Source organism: Lagopus muta, chromosome 2 (genome assembly GCF_023343835.1).
Source record: "Lagopus muta isolate bLagMut1 chromosome 2, bLagMut1 primary, whole genome shotgun sequence".
NCBI lineage: Eukaryota > Metazoa > Chordata > Aves > Galliformes > Phasianidae > Lagopus > Lagopus muta.
Genome location: NC_064434.1, coordinates 38054899 through 38069600, shown reverse-complemented (window position 1 = coordinate 38069600; position 14702 = coordinate 38054899). Strand labels below are relative to the sequence as shown.

General features: G+C 41.3%; 2 protein-coding genes across 9 annotated transcripts in view; both read right to left on the bottom strand.

The window, feature by feature from the left end:
• Positions 1-2685: 2685 nt before the first annotated feature.
• Positions 2686-4154, bottom strand: LOC125688689 (uncharacterized). Its single transcript, XM_048934998.1, has 3 exons — positions 4068-4154; positions 3894-3954; positions 2686-3724 (listed from the first exon to the last, which is right to left on the bottom strand). Exons 1-3 carry the CDS (start codon positions 4152-4154, stop codon positions 3105-3107), a joined length of 768 nt encoding a protein of 255 aa, XP_048790955.1. The 3' UTR covers positions 2686-3104.
• A 2878-nt stretch (positions 4155-7032) lies between these two features.
• Positions 7033-14702, bottom strand: part of FHL5 (four and a half LIM domains 5) — a 28398-nt gene continuing 20728 nt past the window's right edge. For all 8 annotated transcript variants that reach the window (XM_048935143.1, XM_048935142.1, XM_048935145.1 and 5 more), the window contains 3 exons: positions 13166-13335; positions 9784-9970; positions 7033-8609 (listed from right to left, as the gene is read on the bottom strand). In XM_048935143.1, the coding sequence (XP_048791100.1) occupies positions 8461-8609; positions 9784-9970; positions 13166-13335 (506 nt within the window). In that variant the 3' untranslated portion in view covers positions 7033-8460. The remainder of the gene's footprint in view (positions 8610-9783; positions 9971-13165; positions 13336-14702) is intronic.

Sequence of the window (14702 nt, the reverse complement as noted above, 5' to 3'; positions counted from 1 at the left end):
CATTTGTCAGTAGGTCCAAAGGAGCAGAAATGTAAATCTATAGAGATACTGAAATGGAAAATACAGGACAAATGTTCTCTCTAACAAAAAAAAAAAAAAAAGCTTGCTAGTTCAGGCAAAGCCAATATCCTTAGACCTTCCACTGTAGCCATGTGCTACCAATTGGATAACATTCCTGTGGTACAAAAACTGCACCCAGATCTGTCCTGCAAAGGTCCTCTTGTACCTCTAAGTACTTGTATTTGGTACATCTAAATATAACGAACTGAAGTTTCTGTTTAGAAATAGTAGACTGTAACCTTGATAAGAGCTCTGTACTGTGGCTAATTTGTCAGGTTTCCCATTACTCTGTCTTTCTGAGTTTTGGCAATTTGGGGTGAAAAAGCATGCAGGCAAACACACAAATTATATCTATGATGTATCATTAACAAGAATGTAGAGAATTTATTGCAGCATTCCTACTTAATTTGTAAACAAGTTTATTCTGGGTATGGTTTTGAATCCTGTCCAAAACTTTTGTTTACAGAAATGATCTCCCAGATTCCACTTAGGCAGACAGATATCATCACTATCCTTTGGCTATTAATATCTGTCATTGTATAAATGTACTATTACCTTTACTTGTCTTTCTAAAATACAATATGCTGCTGAAGATTCATTCTGTTAAATCAAGTGTCATTCACAAAACCTTTGACTAGATTCTTGTCACAGGATGCTTTTTTTTAATCAGTGTTCCACACCATATCATCATGTAGTTCACTAGGAGTTAAAGAATTGATGCTCCAATTCCGTGGACTGTTGATATTTTCAGACACTCAGTTCTCAGAAGAGAAGAACTACATCTCCTGGAAGACTTTCACTATTCTGTTTTCAGAGGGAAAGATAAAACTTTTTTTAAGTCACGAGATTGCCCCTTTTTCTTTTACTGCTCATCTCTGTGGTGTGTATTCCCTAGCTGTCTCGCCTTCAGCATTAGAGTAAGGCCATCAGTTTTGAACACTCTCTCATTTATTTGGTTTATTAGCTTCAATCACAATTAACTGTATTACTGCTATTATAACTAGTAAATTAGCTTTCCTCCTCAGATTATTGCCACTGCCACTGTTTTATTATTGTTATTCCTTTCCCTCTTTGTTCCCTTTGTTCCCTTTCCATACCCCCTCCCTCAACCCTGCCCTCACTCCCCTTTTCCTTTCTTTGGGATGGTGGGCCTGTGGGACTGCTGTCCTCCTGTCACAGACACACACAGATCTAGAGATAATTCCATGACATCATCTAAGTTGGTTAAGAGCATCTAGAGGTTATTCTGCAGAGAAGCATTCCTGGGTGAAAAAACTTACGTGACCTGGGCAAGAAAAGCATCTATTCACAAAACAGCGTAGGAGACAATGTGTTAACAAAATAATTAAACATAGCAAAGAGGAAAATGGACCTGGGACACAGATGGGCAGAGGCTGGTGTGCATTTTGAGTTCCTGGAACCTTTGAGTCAAACTATTCACTGCAGTATGTGCATAGTCACATATTTACTGCATTCATCCTGGCTTGTATCAGAAATAGCATTGCTAGCAGGAGCAGGGAGGAAATGGACCCTCTGTACTCAGCACTGCTGAGGCTGCACCTCAGTTACTGTGTTCAGTTTTGGGCCTCTTACTGCAAGAAAGACATTGAGGCCCTGAACCATGTCCAGAGAAGGGCAACAAAGCTGGTGAGGGATCTGGAGCACAGGACTTATGAGGAGTGGCTGAGGGAGCTGAGATTGTTTAGTCTGCAGAAGAGGAGGCTCAGGAAAGACCTTATCACTCTCTACAACCACCTGAAGGGCTTGTAGTGAGCTGGCAGTCGGCCTTTTTGCTCGTGTAACTGGTAACTGGATTAGAAGGAAGAGATTGTCATATTGCTGGAAGGCCTATCCGACTGAGGTAAGACCTCTGGAGAAGATTTGCCTATCCTTCTCTTTGACAGCCAGTTCCTCCCAAAGGACCCCATACCAGTTCTGCAAGGTGTTGCCGCCACTTCCTCACGTTGCAAGGCTCTGTCACTCTGCAACCAGTGAACTGGACACCTGCATGTTTGTGCAAAGCCCCTCCTGGGGAACACAAAATTTTTCTAACAGTCTTTGTACAGGTAACAACCATGGCAGGATCTCTACAAGCTACTGACACCGTACAAATCATATGTCTGGTAGGGTGAGTTAGGATGAGTGCCCTTGACTTAAACCACATCCAGCGATCAGACTCACCATGTGTATTGGCAGAGGCTCAACAACATGCTGTACAGACTGCAGCCAGCAAGGCGCGCACACCAACACCGTTTGCTCACCCTGTGCGCTCTGTGGGTGGCAGCCAGCTGCTGCCCTCCCGGAGGCTACTTATGGCCAGGTAGCCTGCTCCACAGTGGGCAGTGCCAGCTGCACCCTTGCGAGCTTGGCAGCCTGACCACAAGCTGGCAGCCCCCTGACACAGGCAAAGCACTTTTGCTGGCTGGCTTCAAGAAGCCCCCAGAGGAGCATTTCATCGGCCCTTTTTGCTTCAGATCCCTTCCCCAGCGCAGTCTTACATGCTCTGAAGCTGTTCATTGCAGAAAGAGCTTGCTCTTATTCCTAAAAGAAATAAGGATAACAATTCTCTGAAGGGTAGAGAGACTTTTATTAAATTATGTTTTTAAAAATCTGAAAGCCCTCAAACTGAAATGGTATGATGCAAACGATGATCTTAGGGCTGAGATTCAGTTCTCTCTTGGTATGTTAACAATAAACCCATAACAGTGACAGCAGTGTTTAGGTGCTGGCAGGTTTCAGTACTGCTGTCTCCTTTTCTGCAGGCTTGAAGCTGGTCCTAGTGTTGGTCCTGCAGCTTCTCCAGCTTCCATCTAGACTCTGGGAAGTGCTGGGGAGGCAATACAATACTCAGAAGACCACTTGGTCTTGCTCTTCCACCAGCATTTCCCCTCCTCTGTTTGAAGGATGTCCTCATGCTCGTTTGTCCCTTTCACTGGTGGCAGCGTGCAGGAAGAGCTGTCAGGTGGTTGCTCTTCAGTTCCGCTGCCTGACTTGTAGCAATCGTTGTTAGTCTTGGATCATTTTAGGTACACCAGGAGCTGCCGTTACAGCCTTTCCATAGCGAGCAAGTCCGATTTCTCTGTGCTCCTCTTGTCGCTGAAGCCAGAGTTGAAGGGCTGGTGGGTTTCAGTTTTGCCATCTGCTGTTCTCTCTGGGCTCAGAGCTGGTCCCCGGGATGGTCTTGCTGCTGCTGCTGCTTTCCTGTGCACTTTGGGAAGTGCTGGGGAGAGCATACGCCAAAAACGCCTCTTGGTCTCGTAGTCCCGCCAGCGTTTTCTCTCCTCTGTTTGAACGAGGCCCACCTGGAAGACCTTCCCTTTCACTGGTGGCTTTGTGAAGTTGGAGATCTCAGGTGGCAGGTCTTCAACTCCACCGCCCAGCCTAGGACGCTGACGGAGCGTCCTGGGGGTCCCGCGTGCCACCAGAATCTGCGGGCGCTGGTCCTGTCTGGGAAGCCTGCCGGGTTTCCCCGCAGAGCTCGTGGTACCAGTGGCAGAGTCCGTGTGCAGAGAGGGGCACCGACTGCGCAGCAAGAAAGGCCGGATCTTTCCTGGCTGGATGAGATGGGGCAGGATGGGACTGCCCTGCCGTGGCGATGCTTGCTGCTGGGAGCAACGTGGCCTGCGCAGGGGGCTCCTGTGCCTGCCTGCCTGCCTCTCAGCACCTGTAAAACAGGGAGCGGGCGTGAGCCACAGTAGGGTAGGGGGGCACCAGGGGTCTTCCAGGCCCACCCGGCCTGGCTGCCACGTGACAGAGGCTGGTACGAGGCTTGGCTTCTCCCGGGGGGCTGGCCCTGCCTGGGAACGTGCCAGGCTGACCCTCAGGGGACTCACCTGACTTCAATGCCACCACTTGCAGACACCATGTCCACCATTGCTGGCGCCGGTCAGAACCCTACGGGCACATGAACGTGGCACAGTGAAAGGACTTGCGGGGCAGCCCTCACCCCCACCCCAAAGCCCTCAGTCACCTAGCCTCAAGTGACTGCCATCCTCAAATTTCCCTACCTGTCGGCGCCAGGAAACGGTGAGCAGAGACACCCCAGCCACCAGGAGCAGGAGGCTGGGGATAAGGAGAACGCTGTCGACAACCATCGCTCAAAGCAGGTCACGACCGCACTGGCAGAAGCCAAGTGCTGGCCGCTGGATCACATGGGCAGAGCCATGAGATCATAATCCAGCGGGTGGGGATAACTCTGTGAGGTCACAGCCCACATGGAAGTAGAGTAGCCCCCAGCATGGGGATGGGGGGAGTTATGGACATAACTTGAGTATAATAAAAAATACATAAAATTGGAGCTTTGACAACAAGTGAACACGTGTCCCAGTTTGGGGAGCATCCTTGAGATGCGCTGCTGCCATCCTTGCTTCAAACACCTGAGTTAGGCTCAAGTTAGAATGGGAAAGCGGTTTGAGATGGCTTTTAGTTCTCACCATCCCAGTTCTTTTTTAATGGGTAATTAAATGAATCCTCTTCAAACTGAAACTGCTTTGTGCAGAGTTGTACCTGGTGTGTGACCTCCCCCTCCTTATCTGAGTTGTTCCATCATATCGTTCACCCCACCACTGTGAGCAGCGTAAGCAAGAGAGCAGATGGGGGGCGGGGGCATGGCAGTCAAGGTCAGTGCCCCCACAACTTCAGGATTCTCATAAGGTAGCATTCCAGGCACTGGTGTAATTGCTTTTGTCTGAGCAATGCAGATCTGGGCTCCTCAGGACAGCCTCCAGCACTACAGACAGAGACAGTGAAGGCATTTAGTAACTCCGCCTTCTCTGTATCTTCTGTTACCAGGGCACCCACCTCATTCATCAGTGGGCCTACCCTGCCCCTGCTGTTAGTTTTGTCTGCAGTGTACTCGAAGAAGCCCTTTCTGTTGCCCTTGCCCGCTCTTGCCAGGTTAACCTCTAAGGAGGCCTTAGCTTTCCTAGTTGCCTCCCTTCGTCCTCTGACAACAGTCTTATATTCCTCCCAGGTGGCCAGCCCTCCTTCCGTGATCTGTAGACTCTCCTCTTGGACTCGAGTTAGCCCAGCAGTTCCCTCTTTAACCACGCAGGTTTCCTGACTCCCTTGCTTGACCTGCTACCTGTTTGGGATGCTCTGATCATGAGCTTGGAAGCTGCAGCCCTCGAATGCTAACCAACTATCTCGGGCCCCTTTACCTTCAAGTACCCTGTCCCATGGGATTTCCCCTAGCAATTGCTAGAAAAGGACCAAGTTGGCCCTACTGAAGTCCAGGGCGGTGAATCTGCTTAGTTTTCTATTCCTGCCACATGAGATCCTCAACTCCATCATCTCCTGGTCACTGCAACCAAGGCTGCCCTCAACCTTCACCACTTCAACTGTGCCCTCCTTGTTAGTGAGAGCAAGATCCAGCAGCGCTCCTCTCCTACTTGGCTCATCTACCGTTTGCATCAGGAAGTTATCATCAGTGCACTGGAGGAACCTCTTGGGTGGCTTGTGGATGGCTGGCTGAGTAGACCTTCTGGCAAAGATTAGGGTAGTTAAAATCCCCCCTGATAACCAGGGCTTGTAATTGCGAGGCTGATACCAGCTGCCTGTAGGAGGCCTTGTCAGCTTCCTAGTTCTGATCCAGCGGCCTGTAATAGACACCCACAACAGTGCCACCCATGCCAGTCTGCCCCTTAATTCCCACCCACAGTCTCTCAGCCCGCTCCTCATCCAGCCCTGGACAGTACTCCATGCATTCCAGTTGCTCCTCCTATTATCTGTAGATTCTTATGTTCCACTTATTGCATTCTTGCTGCAATAAATCAAATGTTAGTTACAATTAATCATGCTGACCATCTGGTTCACTTTGCCAGTGGTTTGGTATCCCAGGCAATCATGCATGCTCTTTAAAATACTGATAAAAGCATAGCTTTTCCCCACTTTGGTACCTGGATGTCCTGGAAGAGTCGCCATTACAAAGCATCAGCCTTGTAACTCCCACTTTCTGGTCATGAAATATGTGCTTTATTCTGTTTTCATGAATCAGTGTAGTCTCTTGTCTTTGAGCCGCTTTCTTGTCTCCTGCATTATCTACACAGATACATGAAGTTTATTCTTGTAGCCTTTTCTGGCCTTTATTCCAATTGGATTTCATTTATCATGAGCATAGGTTACCCAGATTGTGCAGAATATTATTGCATTTATGTTCAGATCACAGTAACTGGTGACAGAATGACTAGGAAATATCAATCTAATGTAACTTTTATTCCAACTATTTATAGTAATCACATTAATTTCTTATTACTGCTCCGAAGTGAAAATGCTCAGTTTCAGGATTGACTGTGGTATATTTATTGCAGGAGAAATAAATAATTCATCTGGTATTTCTAAAAATATAATTAGTTGGTGAGTCAGAGCAGAATTTGATTTTCCTAAATGTTAGGGATAGAAGATTGGGATTATCGTGATCACTTTGTCTGATCTGTGCCTACACTGTGCCTTAAGGCTCTGCCTGATAATTCTTGTGTCATTTTGTGATTAAGCTAGAATGTTACTTGACAAGACTGAATAAAGGGCCTGAACCACATTCTTGCAGTTTGTTGAATGTTATTTCACACAACAAAAGTAATAGATAAGCCCCACACACTACATTTGGTGATTAATCATTTTCATTTAAAAATTTAAGGCCATTAACATTTATTAATGGGCTAATTTCTATTAATTCAGTGCACATTTTTAGAGCATTGTAAATAACTGTGGACCTCCATAAATATGTGCGCGCATGTGGTTCTCTCTCTGTCCCTCTCCACTCCTCCTTTATATTTATTTAAGGCAGTGAAACCTATTTCTATTCATGGGAATCCAAATATTACCAAGAACCTGTATCAGCCATGTGCAGTGTAGAAACACAGAAGGAAGAAGCTACGTTTAAGTGAAAAGACAGAAACTAAACCAATTCCACACTCCAATAAAAGCAGTCAGGAAAGATGAAACTGAAAAAAAAATAATAATGAATACCACATATAGCAGAAGATTAATACTTTATTGATTGGGAAACAGATTGCTATGGACCTGTTTATTTTATGCCACTGCTATACAACTCTTCCCTACCTATGCTTACAAGTACTTTCTTCTACTTTTTCTACCTGAAGCAGCATCTACATAATTCAGTATGAATAAAGCACTCTCAAGTCAGCCAAATAACTGTAAGCATTCAACATCAGAGTCGAGAGAATGATTTTCAGACAGAGAATAATGAGATGAGGAATAAAGCACTTCTAATAGGCTCAGAACCATGGTACCATACACCACAGCCTGGGAGAGGTACTGCAGCATGAGTCAGGCCATTGTAACATACAGTGTGCATATAGCTTGAGCTGAGGAAAGAGAAACTAATGCTTTGTACTACATGTGAGCACTGCCTACCTTGAGATGGCAATGTTACAAATTCTTGACATAATATTGGCAAATGCATGTTGGCACATGGCAGAATGAATGGGTATTGGCTCTGAACAGCTGATAGCCTGCTACAGACAGCAGACATTTACAAGAAAAGGAGTAGACTGTGAATAAAAGACTGCAGTGCAGAAATGGTAAAGCCATTATCAGTATTTTAATTGCTGGCAAATGACTGTTGAAGGGAGGAAAAATGTAAGTTTAAAGGTACAACAGTGTGTTGGCTCTTGCCTCAAATAAGAGAAACTATATTTTAAGAGTGCACTTGAAGACCTAGAGAAGGTAATGGAGACAGAGTTTTAAATCATTTATGATACTGGAAACTATACATTACCACTATCCAACCTCAGGCAATTGGTACCTCTTACAGTAGGTTAAAAAAAAAAATAAAAAAAGGGTTGGTTTGTGTTCTAAAACATTTATGCCTGAAAAATAAAGTGCAATTGTGGGAAAGGACCTATCGTTTAGTTTTTTGGATGAATAAAGTTATTGGAGATTCTATTTTTCTGATGAGAACTCTCAACAATATCAATAAAGAGAGGAAAAAGACCTTTTATCCCTTTCTCTGGCCCTGGAACGGATTTCCCTGACTTGGTGTCTCTTTGTGTACACATACCTTCTCCTCACTTGCAATGCTAATGCCTCATAAGTAGACATATGTTACATAGACTTTCTATACATCTCCTTGGTTCATGGGAAATGAAAGGTAAAGTTTCTAACAGCAGAGTGCAGTGTGTTACAAAGAGAAACTTACTGCAGTTCCATTTAAAATATATACTAATCTTTTCTGCACTGTTTTCTGAGGCAGCGTGTGGCTGATTATTTATTTGTTTTTATAACAAGCAGTTCAGAACTGTGATGGAATTAAACTGCTGTTGGAAAGTCATTTGAATTACTAAATAAGCAATACACCTTTTAGATGATTTTCTTACTGCAGAGTAACAAAATACATGGTTATACAGTGAGAATAATGCATCTTCATAGCTCTCCACAGAACTACAAAGAACCACACTCATGGCAAAGGACCACATCCTGCTTGGTGAGGAATCCTTGGCCCACCAGTGAGGCTGAGCATCTTGCACACTTAAAGCATTCTTCATGCCACTGACGCTCTTCAAATGAGACAAATTTGGCACCTCCAAGAGCTGAAAGAGATTATGAGAGGAAGTAAATTCAGCATTTCTGGACATAGTTCAGAAACGTAACTAATTGTTTCCTGAAATGTGATCATGTTGTTGTTCATATAAATGAACAAAAATCCAGTCTGAAGTGCTGTTTGTTAGCTGAACTGGAAAAAAAAAAAGAACCAACTAAAACGCTGTAAGGTAGTGATACAAAACATAAAAGATAATGACAATTAATTTATGTAAAGCTACATGTTACTTGCTTGGTTTCATACCCTGTTATGCATTCTAAACAGAATGGGTTTACCAGAATGTCCCTTCAGTTTACAAACCTTCCCAAAAACTGTCATGAAAATTATCTGCAATGCAAAGATGTACACATTCCTATATGACACTGAAATTTAGCCTTTGCCACTAAGTATCTTAATATCTTTAAGAAATTATCAGATCACTAAATTCCTACGACGAGTATTTGAAATGAAATAAAACAATTGTGCTTTTTTTTTCTTCTCTTTTTTCCCCCAGAGGGAGGAGAGCAAAATCATCTCCATTTGGTTGGACATTCATGATTTTCTTTATGCATTTACATATGCAACATGCACCTGTATCAGTCAGGCAGTACTTTTCAAGATTTGACTTCCCACATAATGGAATCATAATGCAGAACAGCAGCCAATGGTCTCAGATAATTTCAGCTACCATGGACTACTGACCCGTATGTCTAATTACAAATCATTTAGGGACACAGGGATGCATGCAATAAATTTTTGTTGCTTGGCAAGCTCTCCAACATAACAGCTGTGCCTTATCAGCTGGCAGTTAATTCACGTTCAATTTTATTACATTTATATTTAAAAACAAAGCTAAACCAATTACAGCCATAAGGGAATTGTGTGTATGCATTGTCTCAGGAGGAATCTTTTTTGAAATCAAAAGAATGCATTATTGGGGATGATTTTGAGTGCAGAAAAGGGTAAATTGAAGAATGTTTGGCATATGAAAGAACTCAGTAGTCAGAGAACACATGATCAGTATCTCTGAGTAAGACATTACATTACATGGGGTGAGGCCTCTGTAGTACCTAACTCCCTCAGTCTTTAATTATGACGTGCTATTTTTTAATGCTGTTCTTTAAACTAAACATCTGATTTCAGAGGAAACTATGACTCCACAGTATCTAAAAGATAGCACTCACCTGTAATAGGTTTCTTGCAAGCAGCACACTTCTTAGCATAAAACTTGCTGAAACAGTCTACACAGTATGGATACTCATCTCTGGAAACAAACCTTTGCCCAGACAGCTGAATTTTACAACCAGCACACACAAAACACTCTTTATGCCAAGGCTGGTCGTGGTAGGCCACTCCCCCAGAAGTTATTACCTAACAAAGTAATGAAAGAAAGGATCATGAAGGATTATCAAGTATTTCATAAGTCCTTCCACTTGTTTTTTTCTAATAATATGCATAAGAGAGACAGTGCAGTCATCTCAATTTGACTCACTGCAGCTGATCTGAACATACCAGTGTACACACCTTATAATTTATAATACAACAGGTTGTCTAGTGATGGAACTCTGGGTAAAGTCTGAGCATCAGGCGTACTCTTCCTACTCATACAATTCTCAGTGATGGAGAGTAGCTGATAGAACTGATATTGAGACAAGGGTTAATCTCCAACTGGACTTGACATTTTCCTGTCTTGAAACTCAGAGAGTATTTTATGCAGGAGGAAAGAGACAGTAAAGAAGCAGAAATGAGACTAAAAGGAGGTCTACACTGTCAGAAGAAAAAAGACTAGCATCTGTCAGTGTCATCAAGTTTATAATTCCTTGCAACTCGCTCAAAGCTCTCTATTGGTTATATCTGAAGGGGGAAATTTTCAGCTGCTCTCTGGCTTTTATAAGTGTGATCAAGAGTAGGTTTCACTGAAGTTGTCAGAGATTGTATAAAGGAATTTTTCTAGAAATAAAATGAGATGTAAGGTGGTATTTCTACTGCTAAGACACATGTATGAGAGTGAATGAATGAGTGTAGTTGGAACAGGAGGAGAAAGAGTTGTAAACAATGAAATAAAAATAAAGGCATCACAAAATCTCTCTGGAAAAGCACAATTTCAAGAAAACAAAGAATAATACTGGGTGATGTCAGGCAATAAAAAATGTAAGTGGTTACTAATATTAGTGTTCTAGTATTGGGCTACTTCTAACTCATATTTGCCTTTCTGTAAAAATCTCAAAATCTCAAATCATCTTTTTCTGGCACAAAATTCAGGATTTCAGTTTGGCAATTCAATCTCTTTGATCTCAGTTCTTGTTTATGGGACAGATGCAATTTCATACAGTAAAGTTATTTTAGCTAGCATGCATGTAGTCTGTTTGCATTCCTAGATTTTTTAAGAAGCAAATCCTGATTTCTTTCATGCAAATATTGCTAACCTCAATTTCTCTAATAAGCTTGGATAAGAATTACTATATTTGTCATGTGATCATTTAATGCAAATTAATGCCTAAATACAGTAGCATAGGAATATTTAGACACGCTTTCTAAAGTTTAACTAACAAAGGGAAAAAAACAGCAAACAAACAACAAAAAGCAAACAATAAACAAACAAGAGGCAGCAAGTTAAAAATTTAAGCAAGTTTGCTTAAATTAAAAACTTTTGTTAGAGGAAGATGTTTACAGCTTAACATTATAAAAATTTGGAAATAAGCAATTTAATGAAGAGAAATCTTTTTTTTTCTTTTTTTTTTTTTTTCCGACCATGGACACTAAAGAATAAACAAAATTCTGTCATAATAAGCAGCTTAAATCAATTCCCTAGAGAATAGAATCAGATTAGTGGGTGTTTTCATCAACTTGAGACAATTTTAAAACACAAGAAATTGAAGGAGAGATGAATTGATATATTTGGAAGAAGAAAGAGAAACTTTGTGTTCTAAAATATTGGGAAACTTGACTTGTGTTACCATAACTAAATAGTATTTAAACTGATTATTGCTTGATACATTTCAAGAGACAAAGAGGTAGGACTGAATGCTTTTCTCAGCTTAGGTGGCTCATTATGCATGCAAATATATCTGACAAATATAAAGAGAGGCATGTTCATTAAGGCAAGATCAGACGTTATTGGGTAAGAAAGGTGTTATATAACTTTCTGTAAAACATCAACCTTTGTTAAAAATCACAACCTTTAACAAAATAATCCCAATATATTTGTTTTGGTGAATATATTGCAAATCTAAACAAGTTTATATCAACCTGTTTATTATTATCAATTATGCACAAGGGGACAGCAAACACTGTCGCAGCCAGCTTTCAGCATCCAATATCAATGCCAGAAGGAGGACTCAACTTGTCCTATCAGCTCACCAAACATGTTGCATGATGCTGCTCTGTCCCCCATGAGCAATATTGCTTCACTAAGGAGCATAGGTATCTTTCTTTGAGATCTGAAGTTAGATGGTGTGACACCCTTGTCGTATTCTGTTTCTCCAGTGTTAATATACCAATATTTATGTATCTTGATATAAGTTTGCTCTCAGGAAAAGAGTTAATGGCTTCTACAGAGGCAGCCATTGCCTAGAAATACAGTAGCACAGAACCAAAAAGCCACTAACTACAGATATATCATTTTTGCTACTAATGCACATCTCTTTTCTGTTAATTACCTAAACTATTGTAAGGACTTGTCTTACAGAGCTACGCAGACACACCACAGTTTCTGATGTATTTATCCCCGTAAATACACCCAACATTTCCATGAATAAGGAAAGCTAACTGGTATTTCCATTCTATTGTTAAAGAACTGAAACAGAAAAGGAATTATTAAAGCTTTCATACTTCATCCATACAACTCAGGAATCAGACAGGGGAGCTTCAGTTCATTATATTCTCCTAGATTCTCTCCTAAATGCCTTGAGAGCTCTATTGATGAAAAAGACTACAGGCTTCTAATTGGAGCATCAACGTTAAATACTTTAAAACAAGTGGTATGAATACCCACTAGACAGACAATACAGCCCCCAGGTGCTCCTGAAAAGGAGCTAAAAGCAATTACAAGCAGTTGTAGTTGATAAGAGGTTCTGTTGATTTCAAGATCATTTTCCCTGCTTTTTCTGTTTGGCTGAGTGTAAAGCACTAAAAATATACAATGTTGACAAAACGGTAAGTAAACGGGTAGAAAGCTATGTTCTTACTCTGTTAAAGCTTGTTAAGCATGCAGTCTGAACTTTCAGTTAGCTGTGCAACTTGTCTTCAAGAACTCCCACAGATAACTCCCGGCCCCCTTTTTTTTTCTTATCTTCAGCCCTTTTACAGAATATTTGAAAAGAGCTAATGTAAGAATTTACACGTTCTGATGATATTTTCTTTTTTACCCATTGTGTGATGCTGGTCTAGATTTCAGACCTCCAGATGAGAATGAAACTATGAATTTGCAGAGGTTGTTTTAAACCTGCACATTATAGATTGAGGAAAGAGTCTTTGTTGGTGTACTTCTGCTGTTGGACAATCTGGTCTTGACCAAAAATAACATGGTAGCACACTGCAATGCTTTCATTTTTCTATTGCAGTTACCTTTTTGCAAGAGTAGCAATGGTGAGCAAATTGTTTCTCAAAACAGGGTACGCAGTAATTCTCATTGTCTTTGGTGATCAGTGGTTTTGTTCCCAGTGGTTGCTGGCAATACTGACAAACAAAACAGGATTCATGCCAGGAACTGCCCTTAAATTCCATTTTACGGGAACCTGCAAAAATCAACACAAATTATGCTCCCAGGTACAGTCTTGCCACAAAGGTTTCAAATGTGTCATTTTTCATTTTCTGTCATAGTATTTTGTTATCCCCCATGTTTTCAAGTACGTAGCTAATCTCAAGAACACATTCAGTACTCTATGATCACGAGGCAAAGGACATGCTAACTGGCCTAAAATGTGATTTTTATTCTCTATTCATTTGACTCTTTTAGAGTTACTCCTCGGTTATACACTCCAGTTGATCAGAGCTTCTCTCAGACCACTCAGTGATGATATGATGTTTAGGTACACAGCACTTCTGTAAATTAAATGTGAATTTGCTTGGATCTTTAGTATAAATATTAATGTATTTTATCTTCCTTAAACTAAGTTTCTTTCACTTATAATTGCACTATTTATCTTATCCAGCCTGAGCTGGAATTTTTAAAGTATCTCTATGATAAACTACCATGTCTCTTCTTAAAAGTCATCATTTTCATCCTAGTTCAGTGGCTCTTTTTTTAAAAATCATATTCAGCCAGTTGCTTTGATTCAGTGCAAGGACAGATGCAATCCCAAAAGAAAGTCTCTCCATTAAATGTCTACTAGAGAAGCTGTTAAATTGTGTGCAGGTGCACTGTATTCCTTAACACATATTTGTTAAGCCTAAGATAAACATATATGTGTGAGACTGATTCTCCACTACGGCTTCCACCCCTGCCAGTGGCATCAGCCTGAGCAGAGGGATGCCAGGTGCTTTTACCATCCTTTCCACAGGAAGAAAAGAATTACTGCTATAAATGATTATTCCTGGATAACTTGTTTCCTAGATGTAGGTTTAAAGGAAAGAGAACCTACTGTTTGAATTTCAGCATAAAGAGTTTGCAGCTGCCTCCTAGCAAACTGAAGGCTAAATGTACTGTCTTTGCCTACAGAGTATTTTCAACACAGACCTAGCAAGCCAAAGAGTCAGTGGCTAAGGAAGAAACTGGTTAGCATCTCTTCAGCTTTTTGTTTGCCCTCTGATTCTTGTACTGAACACTTGCTGAGAGGATTTAGTCTCCTAGACTCTGGAACAAAACCTGCAAGGAGGATATACACCAGAGGACAATAATGTAAAAAAAAACACAGCAACAAACCAAACAAAAACGCTCTATACTCTGATGTTATTCCGGTCACATCTAACAAGGTGTGTCTCTATTAGACAACATTCTTCTAAAAATATACCACATTTAAGCAGTACATCACCCTACACTGAACACAACTATATTACTACAACATTTATTTCCACTAATATAAGTTTTACCTGTGATGAAGAAGAAAAAATAATACAAGTGTAAAAGTACATAGTTGTATCAATGCTACAGGCTGAACCAGGA

Excerpts from the sequence above, each read along its gene's own strand:
- LOC125688689 (XM_048934998.1), bottom strand. The coding sequence starts at position 4,154 with ATGGTTGTCGACAGCGTTCTCCTTATCCCCAGCCTCCTGCTCCTGGTG. Across the intron at positions 3,955-4,067 it reads CCGTTTCCTGGCGCCGACAG|GGTTCTGACCGGCGCCAGCA; the intron begins GTAGGGAAATTT and ends ATGTGCCCGTAG. Across the intron at positions 3,725-3,893 it reads AGTGGTGGCATTGAAGTCAG|GTGCTGAGAGGCAGGCAGGC; the intron begins GTGAGTCCCCTG and ends CCTGTTTTACAG.